Source organism: Elgaria multicarinata, chromosome 1 (assembly GCF_023053635.1).
Source record: "Elgaria multicarinata webbii isolate HBS135686 ecotype San Diego chromosome 1, rElgMul1.1.pri, whole genome shotgun sequence".
NCBI classification, from domain to species: domain Eukaryota; kingdom Metazoa; phylum Chordata; class Lepidosauria; order Squamata; family Anguidae; genus Elgaria; species Elgaria multicarinata.
The window spans coordinates 63,758,250-63,775,520 of NC_086171.1; the positions used below are offsets into that span (position 1 = coordinate 63,758,250).

Below are 17,271 nucleotides of genomic sequence, written 5' to 3' on the forward strand. Positions count from 1 at the left end.
AGTACAACATAGTGCTCCAAAGGGTTAGCCGTCATGACAAGCAGAATTTGATATTTTATTTTTATATGTTGTTTAGAGCATCACGCATGCCTTGATGCCTTGTAGCTCCAAAGATGGAGATTAAAAATCTAGCGCTTAACCTAACAACAGGCTATGAGTTAACAGCTGGGTTGTTTCACCTCTAGACAATGCTAAACAAACTACGATATAGTTGCTCATTGATTGCTGAGTAAAAGTGGAAGTGGTTATTTGACCCATGGGCTGTCATGATGCAAACCAGATCAATGCCTTGTGTATTGGTTAATGTGAATGGAGGGATTGAAGGAGAGATTTCTAGAATTAGGATCAGAGTGTGGGCAATAAATTGCGTAACACTTCCTGTGCTTGTAAATTATTTCCTACAAATGTCTCCTCCAGGCCATATTTCCTAGAACCAGGTTTCTTCCCGTCTCAGAATTAGAGCCCAGCTGGGGGGGGGGGGGAATTAAAAAAAATGTTGGGAAGGATTTGCAGGGGAAGGGTTAGGATCTCTTATTTCTCCCAAGTCATTACTGCATATTATAATGTACATAAACCTATTATCTTAGATTAAACCAACATTGCTTGGTATTTCTCTTACTAGCTATGACTGACCATTCATTATGATAGACAGAGTGGGGGATGCAGTTCATCCTCTGTGCACCAAGACACTTTGTGCAACCCCTCCCTCCAATGTGGGCCCCTCGTGTCACAGTTGAGGGCAGGTTTTGCTCTCATTTGCAGAAGAATAACCTAGTTCTGTTTTGTCTCTTTAAAAGCAAAACTATCACTGAATGCTCAGTAGATGGTGAGCCGGCTTCATCTCTCTAATACAGGCTCAATGATATTTCCTGCTGTTTTGTCCTCTAGCTCTAAAGTCGCATCCATTGCAGCTGGCGTTGTTGGAAGCATCCTCGGCGTAGTTGTGATAGCACTGGGTATTGGTCTCTATCTGCGTAGGCGTCGCATTGTTAGGAAGCGCACTTTGCGCAGACTGCTACAAGAAAGAGAGGTAGGTACAGAAAGTGATTCTGAAATGTACTGGCTGGGACTGACTCAAACAAAGCATGCCAGCCTCCTGGGGCCTTTCCATATTATCGGTGATACCAGAACAAAGATGCAGTTATTCTGTACTTCTTCGATGGAATCCAGGTGTCTTCCCTCAAGGAAGCACATCTGTTTGGGGAGATTCCACATTTTTCTACTATTTCTAAGTATGCTTGCCATGCTTGCCAAGACCATTGTGATATGAAATGTGATATTAAAAGTCCCATGATCCTATTGATGATGAGGAATACAACTGCACCCTCAATGTTGTGCCAGCTCTCAGCCGACATACAGAGCAGATTGCTTAAGGCTAACTAGTGTTACCTCTTGTGAAGTAGCAAAAGCAAACGGTTTAGGGGAACGGGATGGAGTTCAGTGTCAGAACACACGTTTTGCATGTCGAAGGTTACAGGTTTGATTCACAGCGCCTCCAGGTAGGGCAGGAAAAACTCAAGACAGATCAATGGTCTGACTCAGTATAAGGGAATTTCCTGTGTTCCTTCGTAGATTTTCTTGACTAAGCCACTTAAGTCTCCAGAGGTGGGATTTGTTTGAAATGCATATTCAAGTGCTCCCCCATGGAAAAAGAACTGCTTAGGAGAGCAACATATTGGGGAAATGGATGGGCCAAATCCTTCTATGTACGCTGGCAGTTTTTGGGGGGATAGGGGAGCAGCAGCCTAAAGTGGCACGGCCTGAGTCCCCTTTCTCCAGACCAAACACTCCCCTTTTCTGCACACATTACTAAGCCTTTAAAATGGTGGGGGGAGCTATTCTGTCCTAGCACAGTAACACAGCCATCCTATAGGAATGATGTTCCATCATCCCCCCCCACTCATTTAATTTGGAGTAGCCATCACAATGTTGACTTTGAATTGGAACTCACAAGGCTTCACTGCGAGATCTAAAGTGCACCAGGGCTAACAACTATATAGTTTAGTCTTGTTCAAAGATGTCTTTACGAGTCTACATATACCACATTACTCATGAATGGGGATTACGTGATTAATAAAAATCCTGTATAAGCAGCCAGGGAAGTAAAACGATTAACCGGGATACTTTGTATGTCAGGAATGCAGAACCCCTTTCAGCCTGTAATTCTCCTAATTTCATTTAGGAGAAGCTCTCAGGGCCACATTCCAGTGGTGGGTGGGTCTCAAGGCAAAAGTGGAGGGGCCAAAATACTCAACATATTGCCTCTTAAAGCTCTTACTGCCAGTAACTAAGAGGAATTTCAACTTTTAGAATGTCGAACAACTGCAAAAAAAGAAGAAGTCAGAAAACCACCAAACAATCAGCAGTTGGGGGAAATAGGGTAGGGGCAGGGGAAAGGGGTGTGGCCATCTGGGGAACTCCGGGGGCCACTTTGGGACCCCAGATGGGTTAGATTTGACCACCGGGCCTGAAGTTCTGCACCTTTGCATGATATGTCTAGTTTTTAATCCTCTGCATAGGTGCACTTTATGCTTGGGATAAGGAGAACTTACAATCCACACCATCATCATCATCATCATCATCATCATCATCATCATCTTTCTTACTCGCCTCTGCCTTTTGATTGAGGCAGGGAACAACAATAGTACCACAATGCAATATAAATCAAATGCATAAAATTAATTAAAAGAGCATATAAAAACAATACAATATCAAAAAACAATCAAGACATCTTAAAATTCTTGGTTTAAAATTCATCTGGGTAGGCCATGAAAAGAGTACATCTGTTTTTCGACAAGTGATGGCTTACCTGTTTAACTAGTGTGCAGTAAGAAAAGTCCACAATATGAGCTATAATAGGAGCTCCTCATGCTTTGCAATAGTTTTGTCTCTAGTCTGCTTACGCTGGGGAGCAAGTAGCACCATAAAACCCAAAGAGGCATAAAAGAGTGCCATAAACTCATGCTGTCCATGCTGCTTGTGGGAAACATGCCACAGATGGCATTCATGTCTCAGCCAAGGTAAATTGGCTGAGACTCAGCCAAGTGTTTTCTTATGTTGGCTGAGTTCAGGGCCATCATGCCGCTTGCATTGATCTTAACATAGTGCCTAGTGTAGATACTTTTCCTTATCAACATTGTATGTGCACTCATTGTTCTTGGAATTTGATCCGGGAGGATCAGATGAAATGTGCTTTATAAGTTGTTCCCTTTTCTCTGTAAAGTGAATTCAGAGTCTTTCCAAAGATCTTGTTCTGCTATGTTACGTAGCATTGCAAATAGGTAGGCTTGACTCAGTTTTGTTTTGCAATGTTTTGTCAAAGTAACCTGAACAGTAGAGCACAGATAATCTGCGTCACCTGTTTTGTCTTTCTCAAAAAGGTAATCGTAAAACTGTCTTGTATTTAAAAAGGAAACATGTCTTCTTAAGCCATGTTCTTTTGGTATTCAATAGCTTGTTGAGCCCTTGACGCCCAGCGGGGAGGCACCGAACCAAGCACTTTTAAGGATTCTAAAGGAAACAGAATTTAAAAAGCTCAAAGTTCTTGGCTCTGGAGCTTTTGGCACTGTCTTTAAGGTAATGTGACCACCTTTTCATACATAGATGCAATCCTTTGTGCATACGCTTGGGAGTAAATCCCACTGAAGTCAGTGGCATTTAGTTCCAAGTAAACATGCATGGAATCAGGCTGCTGCACAGTTGAATTCTCAAGTTTTTAGTTTTTTAAAAAAATCTATGCTTATAAAGTTCAAATTCCACTCATCATTTCCAGAAACTATGTGATATATACTTATCTTGGCAGATTGCCTGTTTGTTGGTTGGTTCATTCACATTCTTTCTGAAGGCTCCATATACTTTATATGCAAACTTTGCACTTTATTTCTGTGTTAAACGTATCCCTTTGGGTTTTTCTTTTTTTACAGGGGGTCTGGATTCCAGAAGGGGAAGGAGTTAAAATTCCTGTGGCTATTAAGGAATTGAGAGAGGCCACATCTCCCAAAGCCAACAAAGAAATTCTTGATGTGAGTTTCATTTTCATTTTATATTTTGATGCATTGAAATATTGGCTATTGGGGTTTTATAGCATACAAATATAAATGCATTGTTGTAAAATGGGATACGTTTACATAATTATCCTGAAATTATTTTAGTAGTTCTGCTGATATGACTACAATTCCTATTCTCAAAATATACACATCCTCGAACTGATTTTTATTTCTTTTGAGGGGAGAGATCTTTACTTTTTTCAACAAAATGTTTAGTCTTTTTAGTCTATAAATACTAGACAATTTTCCTTTGGATCACCTGGAAATTTCAGCTCAAAGAAAATAAATCCTTAACCTGGATAAAATTGGATATGGAGATAAGAGGTTATTTCTTTCAAAACTGGGTGTGGAGATAAGAGGGTTTTTTTAACTTCATTAGAAATGTGAGAAAGGTACAATGGATTGTATGCCATATGTCATTCCACTAGCACAAAGCTTCTACTGCTTGTGAAAACCCTGTTTTCATATTTACAATTCCAGTACTTTGATTCCAGTTGTGCACGTAGTTGCACTACTTGTTCCACTACTGCTTGCTCAATCACTAGTGCAGGGTTGGGCATTCTTTTTGACTCAAGGAATGCATATGTTGGCAGATCAGGGACTACACACACACACACACACACACACAACCTGTGGTGCTGATGTCTTCCCATCTTGCTTTCTGAGGAACCTGCCCTAACCTAACCCTTGCTAAAAACTGGACCATAGCAGAACCTCACAATCCAGGCTACATCACAGAGCAGCATCTGAACCCATGGCCTGAAACTATGCAGTGGGGCTTCCTGGGCTGGATGGAGAGCAGCCACAGGTCACCCAAATGTACAGCAGCAGAGCAATTTAGGCCACCTCTTGAATTTTTCTACTATCATTACATTGGATACGACCCAATCCTACTACCTTTTAAATTTTCTTAATATTTAAAACAAAATCAAATGCACATTGTGAGATCTTTTGAAATATTGGTGTTATATAATAGCTTTCAGCAGTTGCTATAATGCAGCATATATGATTCAGCCATATTTCTCTATAGGTAAGGCCAAAATAATTATGAAATATGTTAAGGGAAAGGACTTTGCCGCGGCCTTTGATACGGTCGATCACGATCTTCTGTTGGACTCCCTCTGCAACCTTGGTTTTCAAGATTCAGTCTATGACTGGTTCGTCTCTTATTTATCAGGCTGGTCGTTTAACGTGTTGGCTAATGGCCTCTCATCTGCTTCCTTTCCCCTTTCAGCCAGGGTTCCACAGGGCTGTTGCTTGGCCCGTTGTTGTTTTCTCTTTATATGTTACCTTTGGGTAATCTTATTCATTCTCATGGTCCTCAATACCATCTGTACGCCGATAATACCCAACTATACCTTTCATCTCCTGATTTGTCTTCTGATGTTCAGGATCATATCTCAGCCTGTCTCACCGATGTCTCAGCCTGGATGCTTCGGCGTCGTGTGAAACTAAACATGGCAAAAACAGAACTACTAGTTTTTCCTCCTAAACCCTCTCCTCTTCTCTCATTTTCTATCACTGTTAATAACGTTATACTCTACCCTGTTGAGGAAGCTCTTGGTTTTATTTTTAACTCTTCACTTTCTTTTTCCTCCCATATTGAAGCTGTAGCTAAGTCTTGTTGTTTCTTCTTGTATAACATCTCTAGAATTCGCCCATTCTTATCGGTCTCTTCCGCCAAGACTCTCATTCATGCCTTGGTTATTTCCCGCTTGGATTATTGTAATCTGTTGACTGGTCTTCCTTCTTCTCGTCTTTCCCCATTGGTTTCCATTCATCATTCTGCGGCTAAGATTATTTTTCTGGCTCGTCATTTTGATCACGTCACCCCGCTTCTAAAATCCCTTCACTGGCTCCCTATCTCCTACAGAATTCAATACAAGTTTCTCCTTTTGACTTTTAAAGCTTGTCATGGTCTGGCTCCTCCCTATATCTCGTTTCTTATTTCACCTTACTGTCCTGCTCGCACCCTTCACTCTCATAACACTATGTCTCTCACTCGCCCAAGAGTTTCTCCTTCTCTCGCTCATCTTCGCCCGTTTTCGCTCGCTGCCCCCTATGCCTGGAATTGTCTTCCACCGCATCTGCGAACCGCGACGTCGATCTCAGTTTTTAAATCTTACTTGAAAACGTTTCTTTTCTCAAAAGCTTATAATCCGTAGTGTGACGATACTAGTTTTTATTATTTGTTTTATTGTCCCCCATGCTGGTTGGCCTTTCCCCTCCCTGTTTGTTTGTTACTGTGATTTTAGAATGTATGCCATAGGGCAGGGTGTTTTGTATTCTGTTTTATTTTGTTCTGTACGGCACCATGAAAATTGATGGCGCTATATACATAATAATAATAATAATAATAATAATAATAATAATAATAATAATGGTGTAGTAACCATTGGTCTAGGCTGTTGTTAGTACTCTAGCAAACAGATGGCTGGGTGTGTTGCTGCTGCACTGCCTCACATAGAACTGTCCTTGTCACCACTCATCCGGAAGCTCCGTCATCAGATGACTGAGTTTAGGAAATGAGCTCTTAAGAATATTTTGTGCAAATTAGATCACACTAGCAAATAGACTCAGTTTGTAACCACTGGGTTATAGACCAAAATGTAGAGAGGCAAAGATCCTGAATATTTCATAAACACTCTGATATTTTCTTTCTTCTGGCTCATACCATTGTGAACTAGTAGATGACATTACAGCATAATGTTGACCTTAAAGTAACCAGTAGAATAAGGGGGGGGGGCATGGAGACTTGGAACTACTTCACACATTTGACATTTAGTTAAAATATTTATATCCTGCTTCTCAATCGTCATTCCTGAGGCAGTATACAACAAAATTTAAAAATCCTTACAAGAAGTAAAACCAAAACAGCAATAAAAAGAACAAAAGCAAAATGTCATAAAAATAGTAAAAAATGGAACAGTGCCGACATACATCAAAAGCTTAAAAGACATCAGACCCAGTAATAAAATACTTTAAAAGATCCTAGACTCCATTGAAAGCTTGAATAAAAAGCAGCATTTTAAACTGGCGCCTAAAACCATTGAGGAAGGCCCAGAATGGGTGAAGAGAAGATGTTCCAGAATTAAGCAGTTCCTACCAAGAAAGCCCCGACTTTTGTGAAACACACCTCACTTCCAAGGTTGGGTGCAGCCTGAGCAGGGCCTCTGATAAAGATCTGAATAGTTGTTGTGTACTTTTGTCTGGAAGTCAGCAAGTCAGTGGCCCTTAAGGCATGCAGCTGCTAAGCTGTTCCCATCAGGTTTGTGCACGGCCAGGTTTATTTTTCTCCACACAACCTCTCCTGCGTTCTGGATCATGTAGACTGACTGCAGTATGACCCTGGCTGCTTGTGGATGCAGTCCACAGTGATATCCCTAATGTCGGGTCCTAAATCCTGTTAATGGGGCCTAATCCCACCTCTTAACGTTGTGTCTCTATGTGTACCGGTTCTGTCATAAAGGAGGGTCAGTATTCACTCTTGCTTTTCCACTGTTGCATAGAGCAGCAGGATCTCTCATTAGCTCTGCTGTTTTAGAATTTTTGCGCACTTCAAATATTAACAGTCATCTAATCCAGTTCATTTTCCAACCACTGCTCCTAATGGCTTTATTAGGCTAAGAGCTAATTCAGGAGATTTGCTGCCAAATACCAAGCATACTTGAAGCAGGTCATGGCATACCTCAGAGATTTCCAAGATAAAGTTTAAAAACAAAAGCCCTGCTGTAATTTCTCAAAACGTTTAACGAACATATGACCGCACAATGGCTTCATTATTCTTTCTTCAAGGAGTTGATGGCTGCTTCGCTTTGCAGTATCAAATTTAATAGCCTCTGTCAAATGTTGGAACAGCTCCGTATTCTGTGTGGCCAACATACGGCACACAGTCCATACAATCAAATTCCCAGTTTGGCAGTATTTAAGGGTGAAGTTTGGGGAATATTGACTTAGCTAGAAAATTAATAAAATATGTATCTGTCATAACAGGAAGAAGTAGACTTGCTTTACCATTACGATACTGCAGTTTATTCCAGCTGAATTAGAATACAATCTTTCTAAGAAATTACTTCTTAAGGAGCTATTTATATATAAATTTATAATATAAATACAGTACATTTACATGCATGCCCACATGCCATTCCTTTTTTATATATTCCTTATTTCCCATACACACCCTGGTCTATTCTTTAAAATATTTCTTTCCTATAATATTTCAGCTGACTACATCAGAGAAAAGGGTGAGATGGTGAGGCCCCCTCTGTCGGCTTGTCTGGGACCAGCTGTCATTTTGGTTTCTCCCAAAATTGTCTCCATTAGCAGGCATTCTAAGCAACCATTATGTAATACTGTATAAGAGTTGGCCTGTGAATTTGCATATTTTCAACCCCTCCCCTGCTTTTTCCATTTGTGTCATGTCTTATTAGATTGTAGCCAATCGGCTATTGGGCGGTATAAAAATGTAATAAATAAATAAATAAATAAATAAATATCTTAAGCTGTAAACCACCCAGAGAGCTTTGACTATCGGGTGGTATAGAAATAAATAAATAAACAAACAAACTACCTTGAGTGAATTGGCAGAAAGGTGATGTATAAATATAATAAATACATTTTTAAAAAATCGTCAGAGCTATTAGTTGAAGAAAACACTGCTTAGAAAAACATGGATTGATAAGGGGGAATCAGAAGGGGGGAATCAGTACATATAAGACCAATTTTGGTCAATTTGCACTGGCTGCCTATATATTTGTGAGCCAAATTCAAGGAGCTGATTTTGTCATTTAAAGCCTTACATAGCTAGGGGCTGCAATACGTGATGGAACGCCTCTCCCAGCATGAACTGACCCATACACTAAGCTCAGCATCTTAGGCCCTCCTCCAGGTAACTCCTCCGAGGGAAGCTCAGAGGCCAGCAACAAGAGAGAGTTATTGAATGATCTTCCTGACGAATCTCGCCTGGCACCGACACTGTTATCTTTTTGGTGACAGGTTAAAACTGTCCTCTTCTCCCAGGCATTTGGCAGCATACATTGAGCCTTAATTAGTTCTTGGATCGTCTTGGCTGATGTTTGGCAAATTGTTTTCAGATATATGTTGCAGGTGTTTTATGTAAATGTGTTTTTTTTTTGTATAATTTTTTTTTAATGGTTTTTAAGTTTTGTAAACCACCCAGAGATTTTCAGCTATGGGGTGGAAAAAAATGTAATAAATGAAATGTCCTGCTCTGTTACAATTATGCTGCTTTATTTTTAATTTATAGCTTGCCGTTCAGCCTGGTAAGACACTCAAAATGGCTTAGATGCCGTTAGACTGTGGGGCTGGGGGAAAGGAGCAATCCCCCAAAATTGGGTGGAGGCACCTCCTGCTCACAGAAGGTACCTCTGCCCAATTTCCACCCTTCCCCCTGCACCACAGCTTATCCCATTCAGCCAGGGCGGGGAGGCGGGAGAGGCAGTCCTCTGTAGTATTTTAAGAGGGATGGAAGGGCTGCCATGGGGAGGAGGGTGGGGGAGTCTGCTTCCACCCAGCCAGTTGTCTGAAGAGTCTGATTAACAACCCCATTTCTTACATCCCCCCAAAATTAACATCTTCCAATCTGTTTTTGTTTCTTTTCTCTCCTGATTAGGAAGCATATGTGATGGCGAGTGTTGACAACCCCCATGTGTGCCGTTTGCTGGGAATTTGCCTCACATCCACTGTTCAGCTCGTCACCCAGCTTATGCCTTATGGCTGCCTTCTTGACTATATCCGAGAGCACAAGGATAACATTGGATCGCAGTATCTTCTCAATTGGTGTGTGCAGATTGCAAAGGTAAATTAACAGGAAATTCCATCTAGTTGTTTGACAATAACCAGTGTTATGGAACTGACCCTCAGCCTTGTCTATCTAACGTGGGCCACAATTTAGAGTTGGCCGAAGCGTACACAAAGGCATGGTGATGCCCACCAAAATGTCTGAATTTTTGGGCCCTCCATACCACACTGCAAATTGCTTGAGAACTCAGATGAGATTTTAAAATATCTTGCTATAGAACATGGGGGTAGTGCTGCATACTTATTGTTTTTAAATTAAAACCCACATTAGGTAAGTGGCGTTGAAATTCTCTCGTTGATAAAAGCCAACACTGCTTATCTAGAAAAAACATAGCAAATCTTCTCATTTTTACTAACTCACAAACAGGAAACCAGGTCCCAAAGGTACTATGCCATGCAGTTCATTCTTTATTTCTTTTCTTTTCTTTTTTGCTTTCTGTGGCTTTGAAATAGTAATTTTTTTCTTCTGTCTCATGGACGTTATCTTCAATTATCTGAAACACAGAATGTTTCTCAGCACTAAAGTGTCTCAGGAGGCAGATCATAAACTTCCTAACTTAAAAAAAATGAACTTTGAGTAGGGGTATCAGTGTACTATGGGAAGTTCATAAGAAAGTGTTTGGCCTCTGATTCTTACAGAAAGTATCCTCTTCATGGCGAGTCAGCAACAACTGATTTGAATGGGACTACTCTTGAGGCAAAGAAAGTCCAACTGTGTCATTATTAAAATGCATCATGCACACAGTTTCTTCCGATATGTTTGATACCTAGCTGTGTATAAATTATTGATATTTTAAATAACTTCTACTATACTTCTAGAATTAAATCAAATGAAAATATTTGTAAATACACATCATTCCAGGGATATTGTAGGGTTGAGAACATATTAAAAATATGTTCTCAAACACAGGAAAATAGCTGGATTTAATAAATAGGAACTATGTGCGGCCTCGACAGATGAGGTTACCGTTAATAGAATTGCATTGTGGTTGTTGACTCCATTTGTTTGAGAATCGCAGCTCATTAAAACTACATTTATTTAATGAAAGCGGCTTTGATAGTGGCCTTTTGCCAGTTTGCTGGGATAATTTGTTTGGCAACATTGGAAGCCCTTTGCACATTGTGGGAGTTCATCTGAAACTCTTTAGTAGATGCTGTGATGTTGATCCAAGGTTAATGGAGAAAGAACGGAGGTGAACATTTGGGAGAAAAACATTTTCCCAAAGCTCCATCATCATCATCACATTAGCAAAAATACGCACAAAAATATTTGGTGGTTGTATTCACACACTAGATTTCCCTCCCCCTGTTCTTGTATATTGAAAATGAAACAGTTAGTGATTATAACTCTTTCATGATTGAATACAAACTCCACCATAGTTTCATGTCTGTGTAAATACTCTGGTTATAGTTATTAGCATTGGTGTACTAATAGTAACTACAAGCAAAAAGACATCCAATTAGTAGAATAGCACTGATATTGTTTTCACTGTTGGCCATTTATTCCTTTCAAATGGAATGAAGTGCACTGTTGTGCGAATGCTGTCTTAGCCAATTGTTAATAGTGGCCACAATGTAGCACTTCCAGGGGGAAGGGCTGCAGCTTGCGGAAATGCTCATTTCCAGAAGGGGCAGCATTTGTGCCCGTTATGGCATTTCCCCCCAGAAGTGCATCATCCTGGCCACCAGTGGTAGGGTCTGTGCGTGCCACTGCTCGCATGCCTGGGCTGTTCACATCAGGGTGGCATTCGATACTACCCATAATCTCCATCTTTGCACTGTTAACAAATGGCTGAGATAACAATAACGCATGCACAATTGAATATTACCCAATGTGCATGCACAGCTCCCACTCAGCCCCAAAATGCAGTGTTTCCCACTAACAGCAACAGTTTGTACTCTCTCTGCTACACTAAGGGTGCATTTGGATGACACTTTCGTCAGCAGAGTGTGAATAGTCCACTCCGCAGATAACTATTTGTGTGCCACACTTGGGTGACACGGAAGTAGTCATGCATGGAGTGTTCATGCTCTGTTGATTATTCATCTCTCCCCCTCCCATGGCTGCCCCATTGAATGGCATTGCAGGTTCCCGAAGGGAAAGGTGACACAGGCACCAGTATGTTCTTTGCCAGTGGATGGATCTCGTCCTTGACACGCAAGGCGACCGTTCCACAGTTTGTTGATTCTGCAATGGGCATGGCACATGTTCCTCCATGCATGTGTGTGCCGCAGAAACAACAAGATGCAGAACGGTCTCCTCGCATGTCAGGGGACAAGATCCATCTGCCAGCGAAGGATGCATCAGCCCCCACATCGCCTGAATCCCTGACAGGGCATGACATTTCTCAGCACCGATGCGTCCTTCGTCATCAATGCCATAGGAACAGGGAAAGGGGTGGCTATAGCAATGCCACCCCCTTCCCTGTTGTGACGGCCCCAACGAGGAAGGAAGGGCGTGCGCCAGTGCAAGGTTCTGTCCTGCAGCTGTGATGAGCAGGAGAGATGCTTGCGCATCCCCTGCCCTTCTTGTGTGGCTAATGGGGATGGGACATGTAAGCATCTCTCCTGCTCATCACAGGGGTAGGACAGATCCTTGCGCCTCCCGCCCCGATATCAGTGGATGGATTTCTCCTGTAGTTTGACGTTGCACATCAAGCCACAGGAGACATCCTTCACCCCCACGCCAGTGATCTATTTGGAGATTGACACAAGGGGATGGAAGGAGCTCCTTCCATCCCCTTCAGCCAGTCTCCAGATGGATTGTGGGGTGAGGGGCAAGGGACATGCACGGCCCTGTGAACACATGGGGCGCCGCGATCGGCAGCAGCCACACATGGATGGCAGGTGCCTGTCCTGGGAAACGCATGGGGAGCCCCTGATCATGCTGCCTCACCAAGGGACTGGACAGTTGGCGGCTCCCCAAGTACTTCCTGGGACAGGATTATTTCCCATGCCAATAGAGCCCCACTGGGCAAGAGTGGCAGAGGTTTCTGCCACTCTTGCCTCACAACTCTGTAAGCATGGGAAATAATCCACGGAGCCCACCACATGACATGATAATCAACAGTTGTGCAGGTAATCAACTCTGCAAACAGTTGGTTATCTCCATTAGTTATTTCTAGAAAATAATTAACAGTGGCATGGTTTTTCCCCGACAGATGAGACGTTAAGTCGATGGGGGACTATTTAAGCAATGGTTTCTTAAATAGTCCACCGTTGACTAACGTATCGCCTGAACGCACCTTAACGTGTCGTTTGATTGCACTTCTCTTTCTATGAGATGTCGGATTGAAAGAGGCTGGACACAGAAGGTTGCATTCAAACTAAGTGAGTCGTGCTTTAGCCCCACTGTAATCAATGAGACAAGTTAATAATGACTGATTTAGGCCTTATTGCTGTCAGTGAGACTACAGCATGACTAACTGTCTGGATCATGTCTGGTGATATGTCTGTATAATATTGTGACCACGTAAGATGAATTTACATCTTAATTGCCATGTTCAGAATGGTGACTGAGTAGATCTGTCCAAACTTTAGCACATGGAGAAACACTCCTAAGCTTGTTTTTCTGTTTACCCAGAATTTAACACTATGATTCTCTACTAGGTTATTGTAAGGCTGCCAGAAGTGATTGTAAACCTCTGAAGCAATTACAATTGTGAATTGCAATTGCAGGAGCCTCCCTTCATACTAAACTCTGCATGGTCATTCACTTCACCCATATCCTTAACACACCAATGTGATCATGTGATTTAGTCCTTATATAGCAAACACAACCATTTCAGAGTTCAAGTGATTCCATGTGAGATTGGTCATGCAGGAAAATAGACTAATCCATGAAATGCAAAATCTACTGGTGAAATCCTATTTTCATAGAAGTTGGAGGGATCTTTGCAACAATGTACACTCAAATAATGTGGATATAATCATATTCTCCTGCCATATAACCATTTCCCACTGTGCTGAAATTGAATCATTTTTATTGGAATTGGCCTTTTATTCTATAAAGATATCATCCTTTATCTTACATTCTTTGCAATGTGGTTAGAAGTGTTGGGTGGTAAGAAAAAAAAAGATTTTCTAATTGTTCATTGCATACATGCTGTAGGGGATGAATTATTTGGAGGAACGCCGCTTGGTACACCGTGATTTGGCTGCCAGGAATGTCCTTGTCAAGACTCCTCAGCATGTGAAGATCACTGACTTTGGATTGGCCAAATTGCTTGGTGCAGAGGAGAAGGAGTACCATGCAGAAGGAGGAAAAGTAAGGAAGATAATAGATTGCTACCTCTCGGTGTCCTTGATACGAAGTGGATGCTTTCATATACATACTGTATTTTCTGGCATATAAGACTACTTTTTAACCCAGGAAAATCTTCTCAAAAGTTGGGGGTCGTCTTATATGCCCAGTCGTCTTATACGCCGGAAAATACGGTACTTACTGTAGTCTCTCTATGTGGGGGAGTGGGGGGAAGGTTAAAGCAAGAATTCCCAAATCCATATGGGGCTGGTCTAGCTGTGAACATATCCGCATCTGATCTACTTCCTTGTATGAGTTTCTACTGTCCCTGTTCTGCATCAGTTTTACTGGTGGGAGTAGGGAAACTTGTAACTTCCACATCAAATGGGGAATGCTTGTAGATGTTACAGTGCAGTGCAAATTCATACAAAGAAGTGGATAGGGAGCAGATTAAGTAACCAAACCAAAAAAAACAGCTGCACCAATGGTAGATTCCCAACACGTTTCAAGAAAACCTCTTTATCAAGGGAATCACAAAAGTGATTCTTTTCTTCATCCAACAAAGAATCTTCTTGGAAGAGGAAAAGGGAAGAGAATCCTCCTGAGCAGCGTTTAAGACTTTTGAGATCTCCTTGATAAAGAGGTTTTCTCGAAATGAGTCAGGAACCTACCATTGGTGCAGCTGTCTTTTTTGATTTGGTCTTCAGCTTTACATCAGTTTTTATCCTCACTGGTATTGTGCAGTTACAAAGCATCTTCAGATGGGGAAAATTGCATTTCCTTACCTTCACATAACGTCACTCTTGCTTACTGCTTTCTTCCACATTGGGAACGAGCTGAAACTACACAGGGAAAGAGAGCAGAGACCACGTGTCCCATACAGATCAATGGGAATAGTGCCCTCTAGTGGGCATTTTATAACGCAACTTTCCTGCACATGGCAGGAAACCCCGACAAACACCGTCTTATTTTTTTAAAATCATCTTTTCTGGGGATTAATTTACAACGCTAAAACTGGGAAATGGTGTGGGAGATGTGCAGTCATCAAAATGACTCATGAAGTTCCGTGAGTGGCCAGTCGTGAGCGTGCGATAAAACGCTTGTCTGAAGAAGGTCAAAGTAACATCTAGACCAGCTCATAGCTTTATTTAAATAGAGATTGTTGCTGTAGCTACTTACTTCTAAACTTCACCGTATTAGATCTCATGCGTTACTGCCCCAAATGTCTTTGAACCATTCCAAAACTGCCCCTGAAGAAATCTATTGCCTCAGCCAAGAAAGAACACAAAACAGGGCATTGAAATTTAAACTGGAAAACTTAGTGCTGGCATAGTACTATGTCATCCACCTATCCTGGAAGCCATCTATCACAAAACAACTTTAAAATGGTCAATAGAAGTAGTTATAAATAACAAGAATATATGTTAAGCAGAGAGTGTTTTATTGGTGACAAGTTCCCCAGGTATAAAAATACTTAAAATAAATGCTTTAAATAAAATATACTACTAATTTTAAAACCATGGCCCTCCTCTCAAGTGTTTCTCAAGGATTTCTGTTAGTTTCAGCAACTGCATTGCAACTCTTCCTAGGTTCCTATTAAATGGATGGCTCTGGAGTCTATTCTGCACCGCATTTATACCCACCAAAGTGATGTCTGGAGTTATGGTAAGTCTGAAAGAAATGCAGTGTTAACCATGGGTTGGCAATTGAGCTGTTTTGCAATGATTTTTCACTCTCTCCTTTTATAATCCCCTAAAAGAGCTTTCTCCTTTTTATAGTTTTGTAATAATAGTTTGAGTAGCAAATCAACTGAAGATAAAATGATTATAAATACACTGAACAGTACACTCAAGCAATGTAGTCAAATACCTCTTTATGTGTTTGTGTGTGGAAGGGGGGAATAGGATTTCTCAGGTGTTTGTTGCAACTGCATTTTCCAATCCTTCAAAAGAAGAGTGATCCAGAAAAAGGATGTGATCCTCTGAGGCGGTAAGCCTGGCTGGGTTGTAGCACTTCAGACTATGGGCAGAGGCTCACATGATGAAATGTACCTTCATATTAAAAAAAAAAATCTCTTGTAATCTTCTCCCAAACACATAGTTTTAAATGCAGAGGAGTGGGCTTTTTGTTTTTTGTTTCAGTGATGTGAGCCTCCATCTGTAGTCTGAAGTGTTACAGCTTAGGCGCAGCTGTCTCTTTGTCCAAACCCCTTGGGATAGACACATGCATAATATACACAGAATGAGTCATTATGATGCTAGAATGTTTAAAGCAGGGGTCGGAACCTCGCGCCTGCGTGACAGCCCAATCTGGTCTGCGCAGCCTCTTGAGGCTCCTTGAGAGTGTGGGGTTTAGGTTCCAAGCCCCAGTCCCTGGAGGAATCCCCTCTGAGGGCATCCTACTGCTGATATGTCCGAGCTGAGATCAGAGGTATCAGTGGGGATTCCCCTGCTGGAGCGTCATTTGGACTTGGCCGTCCCAGGGAAAGCAGCTGCTTTTCCCACATGCAGGCAAGTCCGAACACCTGACATCATACAGCCTGTGGAGGGCTATGGGGGGAATGGGGGTCATCTGCCTCTGCCCCACCCCAAAGTAGTTCTGCACCCTGATTTAAGGAAATAGAAGGAAGGAAATTTAACAATCTGTCCATATGCTTTTTTTTAACAACCTCCTTGTGCATAGCTCAGATAGAGCAAAAATAACTGTGGAGAACATATGCCTTCCCTTAATCACCAGCTGCAGTTTTATTTGCACTTTGTTTCTTTTAAAAGTGTATTTTAATGTGTTTATATTATTCTGTTTATATTCTTTTACCTCATTTGTTCACCACTCCAAAATCTTCGGATAGGGAGTGGTATAGAAATAAATAAATAAATAAATAAATAAATGTCTTCACTGTCACAACCATATTCCTCACAAGAGCTATCCTGACCCCCAACAGCTTCTCATTGCATTTCTGTCTTCTACTACATTCAGAAAATGTGGAGTTACTCCTCTGTTACTCCTCTGTTAAAGTCTAGCAGGGCCTTAATCAGTAAATAAATGTCTCCCAACCGAAAGGTCTACAAGCTTGCAAGCTTGTAGCTATATTGCTTGATCCAACAATCAACGTCTAGTCAGTTATTAAGTTCTACCTGTGGATATTTCCTCCAAAGCTGTCTA

General features: G+C 41.5%; 1 protein-coding gene across 1 annotated transcript in view; it reads left to right on the forward strand.

Annotated features, from left to right (window-relative positions):
- EGFR (epidermal growth factor receptor) overlaps window positions 1-17,271 on the forward strand; it is a 181,316-nt gene that overhangs the window by 155,671 nt on the left and 8,374 nt on the right. Inside the window, exons 17-22 of the mRNA XM_063129290.1 lie at window positions 889-1,030; window positions 3,454-3,576; window positions 3,924-4,022; window positions 9,679-9,864; window positions 13,978-14,133; window positions 15,699-15,774. Coding sequence (XP_062985360.1) covers window positions 889-1,030; window positions 3,454-3,576; window positions 3,924-4,022; window positions 9,679-9,864; window positions 13,978-14,133; window positions 15,699-15,774 — 782 coding nt within the window. The remainder of the gene's footprint in view (window positions 1-888; window positions 1,031-3,453; window positions 3,577-3,923; window positions 4,023-9,678; window positions 9,865-13,977; window positions 14,134-15,698; window positions 15,775-17,271) is intronic.